This window comes from Salminus brasiliensis, chromosome 15 (genome assembly GCF_030463535.1).
Source record: "Salminus brasiliensis chromosome 15, fSalBra1.hap2, whole genome shotgun sequence".
Classification (NCBI taxonomy): domain Eukaryota; kingdom Metazoa; phylum Chordata; class Actinopteri; order Characiformes; family Bryconidae; genus Salminus; species Salminus brasiliensis.
Window position 1 is genome coordinate 5,241,228 of NC_132892.1, and position 19,756 is coordinate 5,260,983.

Sequence of the window (19,756 nt, forward strand, 5' to 3'; positions counted from 1 at the left end):
ACGGAGCTACAGAGACTATATAATATTCAAAGAAGCTGAATTAATACTTTGGCACATTTCTTTTAAATTCTGTGTCAATTCTGTGTATATATTGACTTTTATTCCTACGGCTGGGTTCACATTACAAGCCTCATTAATTGATTTAGATTTTTTGCTCAGATCAGATTTTGCTACCGTGACGGTAGGCTTGAGCAGTATCCACTTTTTCCCCCCACATAATGCTACAAAATAATACTGCAGTATTTTTTGCTTAACAAGCTCGGCTACAGCTCCACTGAGTATTCCTACGCTACAAACTATAAAAAATAAAGTAGCTAGCAGGCTAAACAACACAGAACAGCCCCGTTTTCCAGCTAACTGAGCCTCAAATCACACTTATATAGAGAATAAAGTAGGGCTGGGCGATACGGTAAAAATCACAATACATGTAATCACCAACTAAATACATAAGTAGCGACAGATATTGCTATAAACTACTATTTATAAGCACTAACAATATCCTCGATAACAAAACTTTTCACAATACAATCAAATAAAATATCCTCATATTGCCCAGCTATAGAATAAAGCCTTATATGAGAGCACAGAGTCAGGTGAATGGTCTTAGGAGTGATTTCCACAGTTTCACTGCTTCATCCAGGTTGTTTTTCAGTCAAACTGAGCGTTGCTAAACGTACAACTACAGTGGGCTTGGTTCCCCCCTGCCACACACCTGTTTTTAGAGCCTAACCTCACAATATTTTTATCAATATTTTTAAGTACTGCAGTATGCTCCATTCCCACCCACGCCTACTGTGACTGTTCACATTCATAAACATTCATAAACTGCTATTTTCCTGCGCTGGCTGATGTAGGACCACATACGATTCAAATTAAAAAAGGATTTTGACGCGTCCAAAAATAAATATTAAAATAAATAAATCAGATCTGTGTTACATTAAGGCAGATAATCAGATTTAGAGTCACTTCAGCCTGGTAATGTGAACACATGACACATGTCTCCAGTTTCCTACTCCAGGTCCACTAACATAGATGAGGGTTTAAAAGTTTGTGGACGGAGCTACAGAGACTGTATAATATTCAAAGAAGCAGAATTAGGTTTTTTTTTGCACATTTATTTTAAATCTTGTGTAAATTCTGTGTATATATTGACACTGACAAATGAAAATAACAAATCAGATCTGTGTCACATTAAGGCAGATAATCAGATATAGAGTCACTTCAGCCTGGTAATGTGAACACAGCCTTTTACTGCACCTTTATGGTGAGAAATGCAGTCAGAGGAAGGACAGGCTACATTAGAAAGAAGCACAGCAAGGCATCAAGCGGTACAAGTGCTACCATCTTGGGTTAAGCTACACCTCCAAAGCTGCTGTGTAATGTATAGTGTGTTACCTGAAGGTTGTGTCTTTCCAGTCTCATCTCCAGAATATTGTTTTGCTCTTCCAGCCTCCGGCGTTCCGACTCCAGCTCCTCTATCTTCTGCCTGTCCATACACACACACAGTCATGGCATTAAACTTTAACACAACGCATCTCAACAGGGGATTCATCTCCTCCGAGGGGCTACTTAGCGAGCTCCCGCTGGGCATGTCCTGGCATGGATACAATTATGTGAAGAACGCAGATTGTCTGTCTGCTTAACAAAGACAAACGCACTGTTCAGGTTATTTAATGAAGCTTGTATGAAGTGTGTTCTGGAGCTGACGCTAGACTAGCTTTTCCCTGCCACCCGGTCAATTTCAGAACTGGCAAGGGCATGGTGAGAATCAGATAAGCTACTTTGTTCAAATAAATGTAGAAAAAACTATATTAAAAATGATATGAACATTAAACATAACTGGCTACAATGGCTTTAGCATAACAATAATTACCGGATGTAAACAGCTCCAGACTGAAGGTCCCTACACTTCTCGAAGGGATGCTATAGAGAGTCTGGTTGAGTTGGGCCGAGATTTCCCATCACTTTCCCTGGGGCCCTGTCGGGTCGCCGGGCTCAAGAAAATGGTCTATGAGGTAGGCCAACGTTTGTAAATGCTTTTTTTAATGTTAAATAAAGCCATGGCGTAAGGCTGAGCACTTGACCTGCAGCTTGACCTGTGTGTAGCCAGCAGGACATTAATGCATGCAGGATGAATGTGTGCAATAGTGTTGTTCGTTTGCAGCAATCTGAGCATTTGCACCAGCCTATAGCCTACTGAGTTTGTTATGATTAGACTACAGTTTGCTTGATTATCGGCCATTTAGGCCTTTATTATTTAAAGAATATCAGATGTTACCTTGGTTTATTTTGCATGTAAATGATGTTATTGTTGACTTACCGCAGTTTAATGATTGTGCAATGCGTAGCCTTATTGCTGGAGGCTATACGTTTAAGAATATAAAGTACTCTCTAAACAAACAAGCATTTTTTTATTAAACTATTCAATTATATTAGAGCAGAAGGTCATTCAGTGATCATTCTTGTAGCCTATTTTGCTGATGTTTAGAACTGTGGATCATTGTTGGCATTGTTGGTGTTTTAATCACTTGAAGTTCCATTCATAATAAATCTTAATCTCATTCATTATTATCATTAACATCATTCTGAACAGATTTCAGCCACTCAAACGCTTTTTTTTAATTATCTACTTACTAAAAAACAAATGTAGGGTGTAAATCGACCTCGGGCTCATTTATGGGACGAGCCGGGTCGGGCCCAGACAGAACGTGCACGGCTCGGGTAGGGTCTGGCTGCATTTTTTTGGGCCTGATCTAAGCTCCAAGTAAGGAGGGCTTCAAATGTCACGGTTTTGTTGGACGAGACGTTTACTTTCAGTTAGCATTAGTATTGATAAAGGTTTTAAAGTTTGTGGACGCAGCTACAGAAACCGAAATGGTCTATAATATTTCAAGTAATATTTTTAATATTGTGAATTTGTGCATTTTATGTGCATATTTTATGCATATACATTGTCATTTTATATTCTTATATATATTTGTTATTAATGCTATATATTTTTTATACTTCATTTTATTTGCTTTTTGCTTACATTTATGGTATTTAGCTGACGCTCTCATCCAGAGGAATATAATACCAGAAGTTTACTGGTATTGCAGTTGTGGGCCAATGTAGTGTTAGGAGTCTTGCCCAAGGACTCTTACTGGTGTAGCGCAGCTTAGCCACCCAGACCTGGACTCGAACCCCAGTCTCCCACATGGTGCGGTAGCTCACCTGCAGGCAGTGGGGTTATCAGTTGCGCCAGTGAAGATAATTATTTATAAAGGGTCCCCCTACTGTTATGAGTCAGAGAACCCTTTCTCAGCATGTATTTTGGGAGCAGATGGTGATGCTCATAACTGGTCATTCTTATTTAGGCAGGGTTGGTTGAAAGTTTTCTTGTGTTCTGAGCTTCTTCCCCCCCCCCTTATTTTTTCTCTTTTAACTTTATATCCAGCGAGACAGACTTTCAATCATGTGGGGAAGTGACAGCAGCCAACGTGGGGATTCCCCAATTAACTGCCAGCTCCTCGGGGACAGAAGTTCATGAGGGATTAAAGGACAATTTGCAGAATGTGACGACTTGCCTGATCAAAGGGAGAGCAGAAAGAGGAGAGAAGGAACAGACAGGAAACACAAAGGCCACACATGCTAATGTGGAATAATCGGGTTTCCACAGCAGCTAGGCAGCGCTAGCAGTCACAGTAACGTGGCGCTGAAGGGTCTGGATTCTACATTTTTCCTGCATTTACCTTTTCCCTCCGAGGTCCACTTATGTTTGTGTGGTTTGAAGCAGCAAAAACTGTGTACAAGACCATTTCCCAATGCGTCTTTACCGCTGTTTTAGCATTCCAGACTATCCTCTCTTAATAACCTGCAATGAACGCATGGCTGGGTGGTTGGGACGGCGATGGTGGATGGTGATGGTCAAAAGCCAATCTGGACAAAGAGCCCATGCAGCTTCAGGCACGTTTCGACTGGTCCCGCCATCCTTCAAGATCCACGGTGTTAGAAATCCGGCATACGGGAGGCAGATTCAGGAGTCAGGAGACTGGATCTTCAGTGTTGAGTGATGAGTTTATTGATACACACAGAGATGTATGAGTACAACTCGATCGATCACGGTCAGTCCAGTCCAGTCCGACCATGTCTAGTCCATTCCAGGCTAGTCTGACCCCACCTAGTCTGATCCGATCCAGTCTGAACTAATCCAGTCTAAACCAATCCAGTCTGGTTAGGGATATTTCGAGAGGACCTTATATTCATTGGGAAAGGATGATGAAGAAGAGGAATTTAAAGTGGAGTATGTGAGGGATGAAGGTGAGGGTGAAGAAGGGACTTTAAGGAGGAGTAGGAGGGGGGTTGATGGTCATCACACAACAAAGGTCATCGGTATGACCACTTTGACTGTCATCACCTTTTGAGGGTTAATTGAATTGTATAGATAAACAAAGAAGGGGAGTGACCACTTCAGGCTGGCAAACGAAGGGTAATCTCCACAGAGACAAAGGAGTAAGAGGGCCATATTTTCTCCCAATGGAAGACGAGCGCCCAGGCTTCTTTCGGTCCTGCACCGAAGTGGTGGAACGAACTTCCATTGGGTGTCCGAACGCTCGTCGTCTTCAAACCCAGACTGAAGACCCTCCTCTTCTGAGAGCACTTGGGCGAAGTGTAGTGTAGAGTACTGCGTCTCCATACTGGCTTCTGTATCTAGCAGTTCAGAGATCTCTTTTGGCTCCTAGCCGATACAAACTAGCTGAGGTTAATCTTGAGTAAATAGCGGAGCTCTTTTTTAAGTCGCTCTGGATAAGAGCGTCTGCAAAATGCCTTCAATGGAAACGTTGGGCTGCTGTTGTAGCCCCGTAGCCTCGACTCTGAGATGCTTACATGTATACCACTTCTATCAGCTCCAACCAGTCTGGCTGTTCTCTACTGACCACTCTCTAGGAAGGCGCTTCCTTTCGAAGAACAGCTGATCAGCAGTGCCTGTCCGGCACCTACAATCATGCTCAAGTTCAGCTCCCTCTAATGGCCGGCCCATATCTGCATGAGGTCAATGGAGCAGGGGATATATAAACCAACATAAAAACTAATATATGTAAACATCTCAAAGAGCTTTAGTTCAGGGAGACATGACAAACGAATCAAATCGGAGAGTTTTTAGTTGATCGGTTTCACACAGCTCTCAAAACATTGGCCTCTCAATCGAGAGTAAATCTGGCACAGGTCTCCATCACTGGGGTTTAGCAATACGCTTTCTGCTCTTGCTGATCGAATCTGTGGAACCTTAATATCAACTGAATTTATTAGCTAAATGATGTATCGATTGGGTCCTACTATCTACCTCCAGAGTGCAGTTCCAGCCCAGATCTAACACACTGAGAACTGATTAGTTGGATGGATCAAGCGGAGCAGATCGGGGCTTGAATTAAACGCTGCGATAAACGTAATCTCCAAGACCATTTCTTTAAGCTCACTGATTCTGGAGGTCATTTCAATGAAGCCTGCTTTGTGTGTGTGTGTGTGTGTGTGTGGAACTATGAAACCACCGTCCAAAAAAAAGCAACATAAGAATGAAAGCCTATTTGGACGGGATTAGTTCTACATGGGGAGGAGGAGTAGTGTACTTTTACTACGGGATGTCTGTAAAACGCATGACTGATTAGCACTGGATAGGAAATCTCCTGCAGTGCAGTCGCCTTCCAAAATAAAGAAATACATTTAAATAAAAATGTGACGTCTACATAGATCATATCTTTTAAATAGTGATTCATCTATGAATTACTTAGTTAATTAGTCCATAAATCTAAACTATTAATATTAATATCAAAAGATAAATTATGTTTTTATTCCTTACATTTATTTTGACACTAAAAACTGTAGTAATAAATAAATAAAGATTTACATGTAGATTTAAACCAGAACTTGGGATGGGGTATTTACCCCCTTTACCAAAGGTTATGTAATCTACTGTAAAAATGTCTTTAAAATAATGTCAGAATACAGTCATTAGATATGGTTTACATCCAGTCAAGCTCAAAGTGCACAAACACACACACTGCTACTGTCAATCAACATAAAAGCCCAAGAGCTTTAACCTCTTAGTCTCGTATTCACTGGAAATACGAAGGTAGCAGGCAGACGAGTACATCACTTTAATAGGGAGCTAATTTAGCGGCTACAAGAACAACGGATTTAAAAGGCTTCCCTAGCAGTGCTCGATAAAGCCTGGTTCAGACCTACTGCGGACGCGAGGCCAAAGTCACGTGACCGTAGCCAAAAGGGTGTCAAAGGACGTGGTTACGGAGGTCTTGCCGGTTCTGGCGTGCTAATTTCAGATTCTCCGATTTTTCAAACTGTACCACGAGCTCTGAATGGAGCCGACCAGAACCGGAACTGGTTGCCCCATGTTATCCAGGTGGCTGTGTTTCAGTGATCGTGTAGTGGTCGTGTAACACAGTAAAAAGCAAGTTCAAGCTATTCCCAGGTGGTTGCTATGATGTTGCTAGGTAGTTAGCTAGAATGTTCCAAGTGGTTGCTATGGTGTTTACGATGGTTTACCAGGTATTTTTTTATGGGGCGCTTTACGGTTGTATGTTAGTGATTGTTTAGTAACTGACTGATTGGGTGCAGGTCAAACATTTGCAGGTGGTTGCAAGTGTGTTGCTTTGTGGTTACCATGGTATCTGAGGAGCATTGTGTTGCGTTGTAGTGATGGCTTAAGAGGCTGCGTGATAATTGCAGTCAAGTGCAGCTCAAGCATTTTCCAGGTGGTTGCTATGATGTTGCTAGGCAGTTAGATAGCATGTTCCAAGTGGTTGCTATGGTGTTCACTATGATTTCCCAGGCATTTTCTATGGGGCGCTTTACGATTGTATGTTAGGGACTGTTCAGTGACTGACTGATTGGGTGCAGGTTAAACATTTGCAGGTGGTTTCAAGTGTGTTGGTAGGTAGTCGCTATGGCATCCTAGGCTGTTGCGAGGGTGTTGCTTTGTGGTTACCATGGTATCTGAGGAGGTTGTGTTGTAGTGATAGTTTAAGAGGCTGCGTGTTGATTGCAGTCAAGTGCAGCTCAAGCATTTTCCAGGTGGTTGCTTTGATGTTGCTAGGTAGTTAGCTAGCATGTTCCAAGTGGTTGCTACAGTGTTCACTTTGATTTCCCAGGCATTTTCTATGGGGCGCTTTACGATTGTACGTTAGTGACTGCCTGATTGGGTGCAGGTCATACATTTGCAGGTGTTTGCAAGTGTGTTGGTAGGAGGTTGCTATGGCATCCTAGGCTGTTGCTTTGTGGTTGCCATGGTATCCGAGGTGGTTGCGTTATAGTGATGGTTTAGAGGCTGCGTGATAATTGCAGTCAAGTGCAGCTCAAGCATTTCCCAGGTGGTTGCTAGGGTTCTCCAAGTGGTTACAGTGGCAACCCAGGTCTTCAAGGTCAACTGAAGGCTATAGGCTGAAGGCTATTCTACACAATGATTTGCCTGAAGTGTCGCATCGCTGAGGAGTCTCTGGCTGATCTTCTGGATTGAGGTTTGCCATAGACATGAGGGACTAGAAACTTGATGCCTCCTAGAGGGCCTGGATACTTTCCCACAGGACACGACTGAATATTCACCCACATTTACCGTAAAGAAGATTGCGCATCTACCCAAAGATATGTTTACTGCTTTCTTACCTTAGAGAGTTAAGCTCTTCTTCTGTTGCTTTGGAACTGTTTTCAGAAACTGATGACAGCTGTTGCTTCAGAGCTTCAAGTTCCAGTGTAACCTGGCCAGATCAAAAAAGTAAAATATATATATTTATTAAATTATTCAATTTATATATGTTTAGAAAATCAGGATCTATACAAACAATGACTATCACTAGAAATCATGAGGCAGATCCAAAATGCAACACTGTAAACAAGAAGAGTGATTGCATGATACAGTAAAGTGAGCTTAAGCAATTCGCAGGTGGGTACAAAGCTGATTCAAATAGTTGCTATGGTATCTACCTAGGTGGTTGCTACAATGTTGCCTACTTAAAGTTATCTCAAGTAGCTACCATGGGGTGCTACATGATTGTGTTTAAGCAATGGTTTAGGGATTGTATCAGAGTTATGAATAGCTCAAACAATTCACAGGTGGTTGCTATGTAGTTGCAATGTTATCTAAAGTGGTTGTTAGGATGTTGCTAGGTGCCTGCTTTTCAGTGTTAGTTTAGTGGTTGTGTAAGACAGTTACAGAGTTCAAGCTCTTCTCAGGTAGCTGATATGTTGTTGCTAGGTAGTTGCTACAATGATCCAAGTGATGGCTATGGCGTTGCTAAGTGAGGACTATGGCATCCTAGGTGGTTGCTACAGAGTTGTAAGGTGGTTGCTATAGAGACTGCAACAGTATCTCAAAAGTAGCTGTCATGGGGTGCTAAGTGATTGGTTTAGGGATAGTATCGGAGTAATGAATAGCTCAAACAATTCCCAGGAGGTTGCTATGCAGTTGCTACGGTGTACCAGGTGTTTGGTAGAATGCTGCTTTGTTGTTGCCATGCTACCCCAGGCGGTTAGGATGTTGCTAGGTGGCTGTTTTTTAGTGAAGTTTAAGAGGTTGTGTAAGACAGTTACAGAGTTTAATGCAGTTTAAGCAATTGCCTGGTAGTTGCCATGATGTTGCTAAGTAGTTGCTATGGCATACCTGGTGTTGCTAAGTGGTTGCTCTGTTTTTTTTTGATTAGGCAATTCCCAGGTGGTTGATCAAACAATTCCCAGGTGGTTGCAAATGTGTCGATTGGTAGTTGCTATGGCGCCCTAGGTTGTTGCGAGGGTGTTGCTTTGTGATTACCTTGCTATCAGAGGTGGTTGCATTTTAGTGATGGTTTAGAGGATCTGTGATGGAGTTATGTGCAGTTCCAGCATTTTCCAGTTAGTTGGTAGGACGTTGCTACGCAGTTATGGAACCCATGGTGGTTGCTATGAGGTTCTAGGTGTTTGCTGCATCATCTACAGTTTGTGGCATTGCCAGGCGATCGCTATCTCAAGTGGCTGCTATGGGGCGCTAGACGGCGGTGTGTTTTAGTGATGGTTCAAGCAACCGTGTAACAGAATGAAGTACATTTCAAGCAATTCCCACATGGTTGCTATGGTGTGCCAGGGTATTGCTAGCACGTTCCTTCGTGGTTACCATGTTTTCCCAAGGTAGTCGGAAAGATGTTGATAGTCGGTTTGTAGAGCTGGAAGGTACTGCTGAGTTACTGTTAGGGACACTGTTAAGGTGTTTGCTGCAGGTGGTTGCCAGGGTGTTGCAAGTGTCTTGCTAGTGTAGTAGCATCAAGGTCTGCTATTCATTCCTATAGGATTAACATCAGAGGATCTCTAGTGGTTGCTAGGGTGTCCCTTGTGGGTTTCTATGGCATTCCAGGTTGTTGTTGGGGTGTTACTTTGTGGTTACTATGTTATCCAAGGTGGCTGGGAGGGTGCTGCTAGGTAGCTGCTATGTGTGGTTTGTCTGATGCTCTGTTGCCATGCCATTGCAAGGTGGTTGAAAGGGTCTTACTAGCACCAACATGACAAGAGGTCTGCTGTTCATTGCAATAGGGAGAACAGATGATATCTAATGGTGGACAGGTTGTCGTTGGGGTGTTACTTTGTGGTTACTATGTTATCCTAGGTGGTTCCTAGGATGTTTCTTGGTGGTTGGAAGGGTGCTGCAAAGTAGGTACCATGCTTTGTTTGTCCGATTCTCTGTCGATCTGTTGCCATGGCGTTGCAAAGTGGGTGCAAGTGTCGTACTAGCACCAACATGACAAGAGGGGTGCACAAACGTTTGCCCACATGGGGCTGTGGGGCAGGGGGGGTGGGGGGTGCAGGGTGCTAAGTGAAAACCATAGAAACGCCTGAAATTTGGTTCAGTGTTGCTCTCTCAGAAACGGAGTCCGTTTACACTTCAGATATTTCTAAAAGGTTTTTAAGGTCTGACCAAGCAACAAACTGGCAAAAATAAATAAATAAATAAAAGCAATAAATAAATAACAGGCTCCTGACAGCTCGCTGCGAAGATAAAATGGTCCGAGGAAGAAAACAAGTGGGTTCTCTCCGAAAAATAGGACAAGCCAAACCAACAATCTGGGCTGCGATTCCCAAAAGCACTATAATGCAACAGTGGCCGAGCGAGTGCCAGTTTAAGATGTTCCCTCTAATACTTAAAACTGACACTTTCAGGAAACTAGGCCTCATAAGGGTGCAGCCCGGCCTTATGAAGAACAGGCTGCAGGGGTACGGGGACGCTGTCGGTTCTCCAGAGCTTTTGGAGACTGGACTGTGGGTGCTGGATCTCCAGTTTTGTTTGAGGGGGTGTATCCATACTGCTAATTTTTTTTTTTTTTAAATAATCATATTCATATGTTCACATGTATATTCATACGTACCATTCCTTAAAATAGCGGTTCCTAACCCTAGGAAAGGGTTGAGGGTACCAGGGACCAGGGTTGGGAACCATTGTCCTAACCTAAGCTGTTGTGCTGCAGGCTGAATGGGAGTTATCCACCTGTATGACATAATCTAGATGCTTGCTATGCTGTTTTAAGTGGTTGCTATGCTGTTGATATGCAGTGGCTATGATATTCCAGGTCATTGCTATGGTATCACTGTGGTGTTAACCTGTTTTGCGTCGTTGTTGCTAAGCGGTTTCTATGGCAGTGGTGGTTCCTAGGTGGTTTCTATGCTGTGCGCTGTTCCCAGTGGTACCTATGGCTGTTACGATGGTTGTTGCGATGGCATTGCTAGGTGGATGCAATGGTATTCATGTGGTGATGGTAGTCAAAGCGGTTGCGCTGCTACTGCTGCTACTAAGAGATTTCTATGGTAGTCCAGGTGTTTGCCAAAGAGTTGGTAAGTGTTTGCTATGCTTTCAGTATTTAGGGGTTATGGTATCTAAGGTCCAGTTGCTAGGCTGTTCTAAGGTGGTCGCTGGGCAGTTGCTGTGCGGTTTTAAATGACGTTACTTTGTGGTGGTTATGGTAATCCAGGTGTTTGCTATGGGGTTGCTATAGTGTGGTTTCTACACTCTTCCAACTGGTGGCTATGGTGTTCCAGGTCATTGCTAGGCCATTATCATACTGTTCCAAGTGATACCCATACCGTTGCTAAGTGGTTTCTATGGTTACCCAGGTGTTTACTACAGGGATGCTGTTAATAAGGGTTCGTTTTGACCTGGAAATCACATCAGTTCTACATTACATTCAATAATCGGTCGATCAGCTGTTCTGGAAAGTATAAGTAATAACCCCATAAGAAGAGCTGCAACAGGGCAAAAGGAGCCTCACGAGTGTGTGAACACGAACACCTCTCACAGTGAGGAAGGCCGCGAGAGCTAGGCGGCTCTCACGGTGAGAGAACGGTACATACCGCTTGAGCTTGCAGTTTGAATGTTCCAGCTTCCTCCTGGGCTTTAAAAAGCTGAGCCTATAAGAACAAACCAGGAAAGAGGGGCGAGAGAGATAGAGGACAAAAGAAAGAGAGAGAGAGAGAGAGAGAGGACAAAAGAAAGAGAAAGAAACTTAGAGAAGAAGTCCGCCATACCCTATTTATAGTGAACTTAATTAGTGGGCTGACTGGTGTATTATGGGAATTGAAGTGTTCACCTCCATCTCAGTGTTGTGAGCCTGGGTTTTCTGCAGCATCTCCTCAGCTTCTTTGACTCTGCGTGCGAGCTGGGGCGAGTACTCGCTGGCAGCCAGCTCGCTGTCATAGGACTCCAGTATGGCCCTCATGCCGTCCCGCTCCTGAAAGCCGCCCACATGTAAAAACAAACGCTGAAAAGAGCTACTCCAAATACTCAACTTCCTAACAAGTTATATAGAAAACTGGTGGACATTAGCGAAGTGCACTGTGGTTAATTACAATATCTAAGTATAAGGTAAAAGTCACTTGGTTGGAGGGGAGGGAGAAAAGGATTATTATTTATTTAAAAGTCACTTTCCCACTGCATATTTAAATTGAATGAAATCACTAAAAGACTGAACATACTAGCGACCAACATGTATGAATTTTGTGATCTTCAATGCCTAAAAAAAAGGCCTAAAAATAAAACTATGAAATTACATGAAAATTCTGTTTGTCTTTTTACAAAAATGTTTTTCTGACACATTATTTGAGGTTTATTTTCAGTTATATAGTCTATAATATCATTAAAAGAAATAAATAAAAAAATCTTTCTTTAATTCTTAAATATTGTCGACACAATTTGGAGGTTTTGGGGTCATTATCCTGCTGTAGGATGAAATTGGCCCCAATCAAGTGCTGTCCACAGGGTATGGCATGGCGTTGCAAAATCTTGTGGTAGCCTTCTTTCTTTAAGATCCCTTCCACACTCCCTTCCAATCTCCTATTTTACCACATCCAAAGCATCCCCAGACCATTACGCTGCCTCCACCATGCTAAACAGATGGCATTAAGCATTGGTCATGCATCTTTTCATTGGTCCTGCGCCTCACAAATGTTCTTCTGTTTGATCCAAAGACCTCAAACTTGGACTCATCTGTCCAATGTCTTTTCTCTTTGGCCCATAGCAGTCTTTTCTTTTTATTGGCCAGTGTGAGGTTTGGCTTTTTCTTATATACTTATATATTATATATATTTATATATTCTTTATATATATATACGTGAAATTATGCTTTTTTACATTTGTACTAATTCCAGTGTCTCATTAAGACACATTTTAACAACAGCTCTTTTATTTTAGCTCAATGCATCAGTTAAAACACAGCACAAAACCAACCACTCTCTGCCACCAATCCTTACAGCTAAACTACATCTAAACTGCATCCATACTGTGCTTAAGGATCGATACAGCACTGCAAAATCATATCGCGATACTGTGATCCATCGATATTTTCTTACACCCCCAACTGCAATCCCTTAACCTAAGTGACATCACGAAAACTGGCCATATACAGAATTCAGACTGGCCATCATCTCTCTTCTCTTCCGTGGCGCGATGTACAGCCCTAATGAAATACAGCCACGTCCTGACCCACATTCTGCTAAGTGGACCATTGTTGTTGTGGACTATCGTAATGACTGTCCTTTGTGCTCGTTGGAAAATGAACAATGGGCCACGCAGGCCTCAGTGACGAGCTAATACACCAACTTCACACAGAAGAATTTCTCTGCACCGTCAAACTGGGAACACGTACAGTATCCGGACGCTCGGGAATCGCTTGTCAACACAGCTCGACATGAAGGCAATGTGGCGTTCCAGCCGTTTACTGGTGACAGTGATTTCTCTCCAAAATGTCAACTCCGTCTCCAGCAGTCAGCTAAAAGAGGTAACTAGAATTAGAAGCTTCTCCGAAGCAGAGAGGTTTCTGGGACTGATATTACTACGTTATCGTGGCCAATGTAAGCCATAAAGCGACAAGTAAAATGAATTATAGTGGCATTAGGGCTGGGAGGTATGGCCAAAAAATGTGCATCACTGTAAACAGTCTATCGACCGCTGACAGGCTGAAAGTGGTATTATAGACTTCTATATATATTCAAAGAGTTCGTACAGACGTCCCAGTACTGTGCAATACGCCTTTTCGAGGTTGAAAATTTTGGCAGCTTCCCAGCTTTTTTTTGGGGTATATAAAATCACAGGTATCATTTTAAGGTATATAGCCTTATATATGTATGTAGCGTATTCTATTTTCAAGAATCCATACAAAAAAAAAAAAAATCACATTTACATTCATCATGCCTAAAATGGGTTTGCTTAGCCCCACAAAAGGCAAATATATGAAGTAATTAGTGAGCATTAAACAGCAGTTCCTTTCCCTTTGGCAAAAATACATAAAAATAAATAAATAAATAAATAAATAAATAAATAAAATCACAGCATATTTAACTTGGAAAATAGACTAATGAATTGTTTTAAATATAAAACCATTCGAAAACAGTAAGCCTATGTAGGTTAACCGTGGCATATTTGACTATACATATTTAATAACTGAAGTTATTAAAAGTCTTTGCTTGTGCGAAAGTAACAGGGTAACGGACCTTTTAATTAATATATCTGGGGTGACGTCTCTGTTCTAACTAAATTAGAAGGCTGCCACTAGGGCCTGGGAGACGAGAGTTAGTACCCCGTGTCGTGCTGCTTTGCCATCAACGGCCGGAGTCTGAATACTGAGCGCACAACTGGGGAAGTTCTCTCCGGATGAGTAGATGACGCTCATAAGCGATGCTGGCTGGTTAGCTGGTGCGGTGGAGTTGGGGACCTGGTGCTGTCCTCCTAACGTGTCGGCCGCCCGGCTATGCCACATTGGCGGCAGTTGGAAGCGGCTGCTGGCTTTGCATGCATCAGAGGAGACGTGTGCCAAGACCAAAGAGCTGTCGAAGGACACCAGGAAGAAACTTGTAGACCTGCACCAGGCTGGGAAGAGTGAATCTACAATAGGCAAGCAGGTTGGTGTGAATAAATCAACTGTGGAAGCAACTGTAAGAAAATGGAAGATATACAAGACCATTGATAATCTCCCTCGATCTGGGGCCCCACGCAAGATCTCATCCCTCGGGGTCAAAATGATCATAAGAACGGTGAGCAAAAATCCCAGAACCACACGGAGGGACCTGATAAATGACCTGCAGAGACACACTATGCCGAGAGAGACTCAAATCCAGCAGTGCCAGGCGTGTCCCCCTGCTTAAGCCAGTATAAGTCCAGGCCCATCTGAAGTTTGCCAGAGAGCATATGGATGCACCAGAAGAGGACTGGGGGAATATCATGTGTTTGGAGGAAGAAGAATGCGGTGTTGCATCTCAAGAACACCATACCTACTGTGAAGCATGGGGGTGCAAACATCATGCTTCGGGGCTGTTTTTCTGCAAAGGGGACAGGACAACTGATCTGTGTTAATGGAAGAATGAACAGGGCCATATATCGTGAGATTTTAGGCCAAAACCTTCTTCCTTCATCATTGAGAGCATTGAAGATGGAACGTGGCTGGGTCTTCCAGCATGACAATGATCCCAAACACACCGCTCGGGCAATGAAGGAGTGGCTCAGTAAAAAGCATTTCAAGGTCCTGGAGTGGCCTAGCCAGCCTCCAGACCTCAACCCCATAGAAAATTTGAGGAGGGAGTCAAAAGTCAGTGTTGCCCAGCGACAGCCCCAAAACATCACTGCTCTAGAGGAGATCTGCATGGAGGAATGGGCCTAAATACCAGCTACAGTGTGTGCAAACCTGGTGAAGATTTACAGGAAACGTTCAAACTCTGTCATTACCAACAAAGGTTATGTTACAAGGTATTTGTTATTGACCAAATACTTATTTTCCACCATAATTTACAAATAAATTCTTTAAAAATCAGACAAACATAATTTCCTGGACTTCTTTTCTCATTTTGTCTCTCATAGTTGAAGTGTACCTATGATGAAATTTACAGACCTCTTTCATCTTTCTAAGTAGAAGAACTTGCACAATCAGTGGCTGACAATACTTTTTTGCCCCACTGTAACTAACTAACTAACTAACTAACAGAAGCCATAGGGGAATGCAGAGTAACCAGCAGGGGGCGCTGTGTGGTCTAGAAGAAAAGAGAACAGCAGGCAGCCACTTATTAACTGAATTGTGCTTAATTACTCAAGCTTAATTAAACTGTGTTGAACATCCCAGATTGTAGTTAGTTGGCAAAACTTCGGATATTCAAACACTAAACGTAGCGCTAACGCACATTTCCGAGAATTTCCCCGGTACTGCAGCTGAATCCAGCCCCCCTCCACCACTTCACACTGCAGTTTTAATTTCAGCTTATCTATTATACAAGCCCATGAAAACAAACAAACACTGAAAGAAACGTAATGGGGCGAGTGAACGCCACCGCTGCCACCGCCACCACCCCTCTCCCCCCGCCCCAAACCCCCTGGTCTGAGTCGCATGGCGTAAAGATCTCATTTTCGAGTCGATTAAACAGAAATCAAATCTAGTCTTTAAAGCAGCAGGCAGAAAGATCGATAACGCCTTGTGTTTCATTATCCGGAGAAGCGCTGAGCTGAACAGGGAGCACAAACACAAGCGGCAAATAAGCCACGACACGTGTTGGAAGACACAAAAGGCCGGGCTTTCTCTTGTTTACACGCGCTCGCGCCAGATTAAACCAAAGCTAGCGACTCACTCGAGCTGCTTAAATGGGGTTTAGGAGTCTCTGCAATCGGAGCGCCGTTAACGTCGAGCTTTCGCTTCCACCAACTTTAACAATCCCTAATTTGTCTTCAAGAAACGCTCTGCTCATCTTTTTGAGAAAAGACCTAGCAGTTATCTCGGTCTACGGTTTGACAGATGTCGGGGTCATCAGTGTCCTCAAGCACACCCTGCACTGTCAGTACTCAGTGACGCCTAATTTGGCAGCTTGTAAATGATTCTTGGGCGGCTGAGTGTCTTTCGATTCCTGTTCGGACAATTTTCGCCCATTCTTGCCGGCTTCTAGCTCTGTAGGATTCCTGCGACTTCTAGCTGCACTGCTCTTTTGAGATTTGTCCACCGACTGTCCTTCTAAAGAAGACCTGACTCACGTTTAGGACCTGCAGAATGGGAGGTCCTAAACATGGGTCAGGTTTACGTCAGTATAACCCTGACCAATTAAGGCTTAAATGGCTCTGCCTTCTTTTTGAGTCTGAGCAACTTGGAGAGCTAAAGCTAAAGTTAAATCTGGGGAGCTAAGGCCCGAGCCACGGCCGGGGAGGGAAGCAGCCGCCCGTGTGCCCCACCTTCCCTTCAGTCTGGTGCCGGTTGCCTCTCCACGTGTCTGCGAAATTGATGGGCTTGCTTACCCCATCGCCCACGATTACCATGTCCCACTAAATGCCACTGTGTATTCAGGATCCTTATACTGCTGTTTTGTTTTGGTTTTTTTTAATAAAGGATGTTTTTTTAATAAATAATTTTTTGCTGAATTACCAAAATTTGGTAATTAATTACTTCCTTTCTTCTTTCTGCCTGTGAAAATGTTTCACTGGCTGCAACACAAACCTAATACATGATTGGGTCATTCTTGTGCTTAACGGTTGGAGAGGTGGTGTTCTTATGAAATTCTGCACTTCTTTCCCCTCCCAAACATACTTTTCTGCATCCTAGCCTGCTGAAGTCCACAAAGAATCCGCAAAGTACAGCTTCCCTTGCTAATGAGCACTCATGTGAAGGACAGAAACTAAACAGTAAAAGCAGACAGGGATCAGAGAAAAACAATGAGTGGAAATTTGCGAGCTATCTCAGAATTTCATATAGTTAACTGTGATTACTTGCATTTCAAAAAATCGTATGTTATTATTATGACTCCTTTGCCACAGCCATAAAACGTTCGGTACGGGTCGCAGCAGAATGACCGCGTATGACCGCTGAAGCATGTGAATGAAGTCGCCACTGTTCATCTATATAATGAGCTGTAACTCCAATAATCACCTGTAAGAGCAATAATAGTGGCTGTGTTCCAAATCCTGAGCTAGTTTTGCCCTCTCCGTTTCATGTAGCTTGTGAGAGCTTGTCCGGTATGAGCTAAACTCAGCCTGACAGTAACCGCAGCCTTTGTTTTGTCCAGTGAGCCGCCTGACAAACGATTGAAATGAAACTTCCCGTTTAACAGACCTTTCTCCATCACTCTACTTTTAATGAGAGGCGCCGCGCACGGCCAAGTGTCAACATGAAGTACGGATGACTCGCAGGGCCAAATAGAATTTGCGTTACTGCCACTCATTTCTTTATATTGCGTTAAATTGAGATTGCGTTAATGTGTTATCGTATTAACTTCGACAGCCCATATATATGGTGTGGTAATGGTGTGGGGTGGCATTTTTTTGGAGGGCCGCACAGCCCTCCATGTGCTCGCCAGAGGTAGCCTGACTGCCATTAGGTACCGAGATGAGATCCTCAGACCCCTTGTGAGACCATATGCTGGTGCGGTTGGCCCTGGGTTCCTCCTAATGCAGGACAATTCTAGACATGTGGCTGGAGTGTGTCAGCAGTTCCTGCAAGATGAAGGCATTGAAGCTACGGACTGGCCCACGCGTTCCCCAGACCTGAATCCGATTGAGCACATCTGGGACGTCATGTCTCACTCCATCCACCAACGTCACGTTGCACCACAATGTCTGTCTGTCCAGGCGTTGGCGGATGCTTTAGTCCAGGTCTTGGAGGAGATCCTCATAAGGAACATGCACAGGCGTTGTAGGGAGGTCATACAGGCACGTGGAGGCCACACACAATACTGAGCCTCATTTTGACTTGTTTTAAGGGCATTACATCAAAGTTGGATCAGCCTGTAGTGTGTTTTTCCACTTTAATTTTGTGTGTGACTCCAAATCCAGGCCTCCATTGGTTAATAAATTTGATTTCCATTGATTTTTGTGTGATTTTGTGGTCAGCACATTCAACTTTGTACAGAACAAAGTATTCAATGAGAATATTTTATTCATTCAGATCTAGGATGTGTTATTTGAGTGTTCCCTATATTTTTTTGAGCAGTGTATATATATATATTACACACACACACACACACTTGGTGTGACAAGACCTGTACTTGTCTTTAGAGCTTGTCTTTCTGAAAGCTCTTTCTTGGTCTTCCAGACCTCATCTTGACCTCCAACGTTCCTGTCCTGTAATGCCCTTTTCTAATTACATTACCAGCTGAGGAAACGGCTATCTGCAAACACTGCTTAGAGGAGCCCATGGCTGCTGATTGTTGAGACAAGGTTTGAGGAGTCAGAGTACTCATAATGGTTGACATTTGCATCACCTGGTCTTTTCCTCCCCAATGATGCCTGAAGAAACCACAGCCCTAACAAGTTAATTAAGGTCTCCGGGTCTGTGCCTGGAAATGAACACCACCAACTCTGCCAGGGAAGAGTGGTTAAATATCCAACCAGAATTCTGCCAGAAGCTTGCTGAAACAAAAGCATCTGGCCAAGGTGAGAACTTGCTTAAGGACATTTAACCGAAAGTTAACCTAAAGTTCCACTTTAAACATTTGAGAAGCAGCGTTTTTATAAAAGGAGCTGCAAATAAAAGCAGATTACAGTGCTGCCCCCAAGTACCCCCCCCCCCCCCCCCACTCAAGTTGCAGCGAGATGGAGCAACTTGCCTAGATATTGAATGACAGAAAATTCATGCTTCATTTCACAGAGTAAGATATTTCTTGGTCTTGCTATCACACACTGCTCTGCTGTGGGTATCCTCACAGAAAATGAATTTATGAAAGGGGGATAGGGGGTGTTGGGCTGGGGGCTGGTGATAATGTTGCAGTGTGAAGAACATCCATCAGGGGCAGTGTCAATTTGTAGCAGAGAAACAGTAAGAGAAACTTTTTCCACAAATCAGGGCTCACGCATTGGCCATGTTTACGTCCACCGACCCCAGACACAGGCAGATAATGAAGCAGGGCACAAAACCGGGGCTGTCATTTCAGGAAGTCATTTTGGAGGGAGGCTTTTAAAGAAGTGCGTAGAGTCGGTTTAATGGCTTTGTTTATGTTTATGAGGTCGTTTGTGCTTTACATCCTTGCATTCATTACATGCTGCTTCCTTCATCCAGCAAATCTAACATATGAACAGACAGAGAATGTGTCTGTGCCTGTGTGTGTATGTGTATGTACACGTGCCTAACAACGCACCTTTGTAAGCAGGAGAACTCTCTTCTGTAGGCGGCGGACGAGCGCATCCTGGTTCTCTCGCTTCTTCTGTTCCTCCAGAGCTTTAGAGCGAAGTTCAGCCGCCTCGGACTGCAGCTGAGTGCGCCCCTTCTCTACAGAGCGAATGCTGACAGAGAGAGAG

General features: G+C 43.4%; 1 protein-coding gene across 2 annotated transcripts in view; it reads right to left on the reverse strand.

Moving 5' to 3' along the window:
• Positions 1 to 19,756, reverse strand: part of mad1l1 (mitotic arrest deficient 1 like 1) — a 95,454-nt gene that overhangs the window by 40,012 nt on the left and 35,686 nt on the right. For both annotated transcript variants that reach the window (XM_072657665.1, XM_072657666.1), the window contains 5 exons: positions 19,597 to 19,741; positions 11,595 to 11,735; positions 11,359 to 11,415; positions 7,657 to 7,748; positions 1,396 to 1,486 (listed from right to left, as the gene is read on the reverse strand). In XM_072657665.1, the coding sequence (XP_072513766.1) occupies positions 1,396 to 1,486; positions 7,657 to 7,748; positions 11,359 to 11,415; positions 11,595 to 11,735; positions 19,597 to 19,741 (526 nt within the window). The remainder of the gene's footprint in view (positions 1 to 1,395; positions 1,487 to 7,656; positions 7,749 to 11,358; positions 11,416 to 11,594; positions 11,736 to 19,596; positions 19,742 to 19,756) is intronic.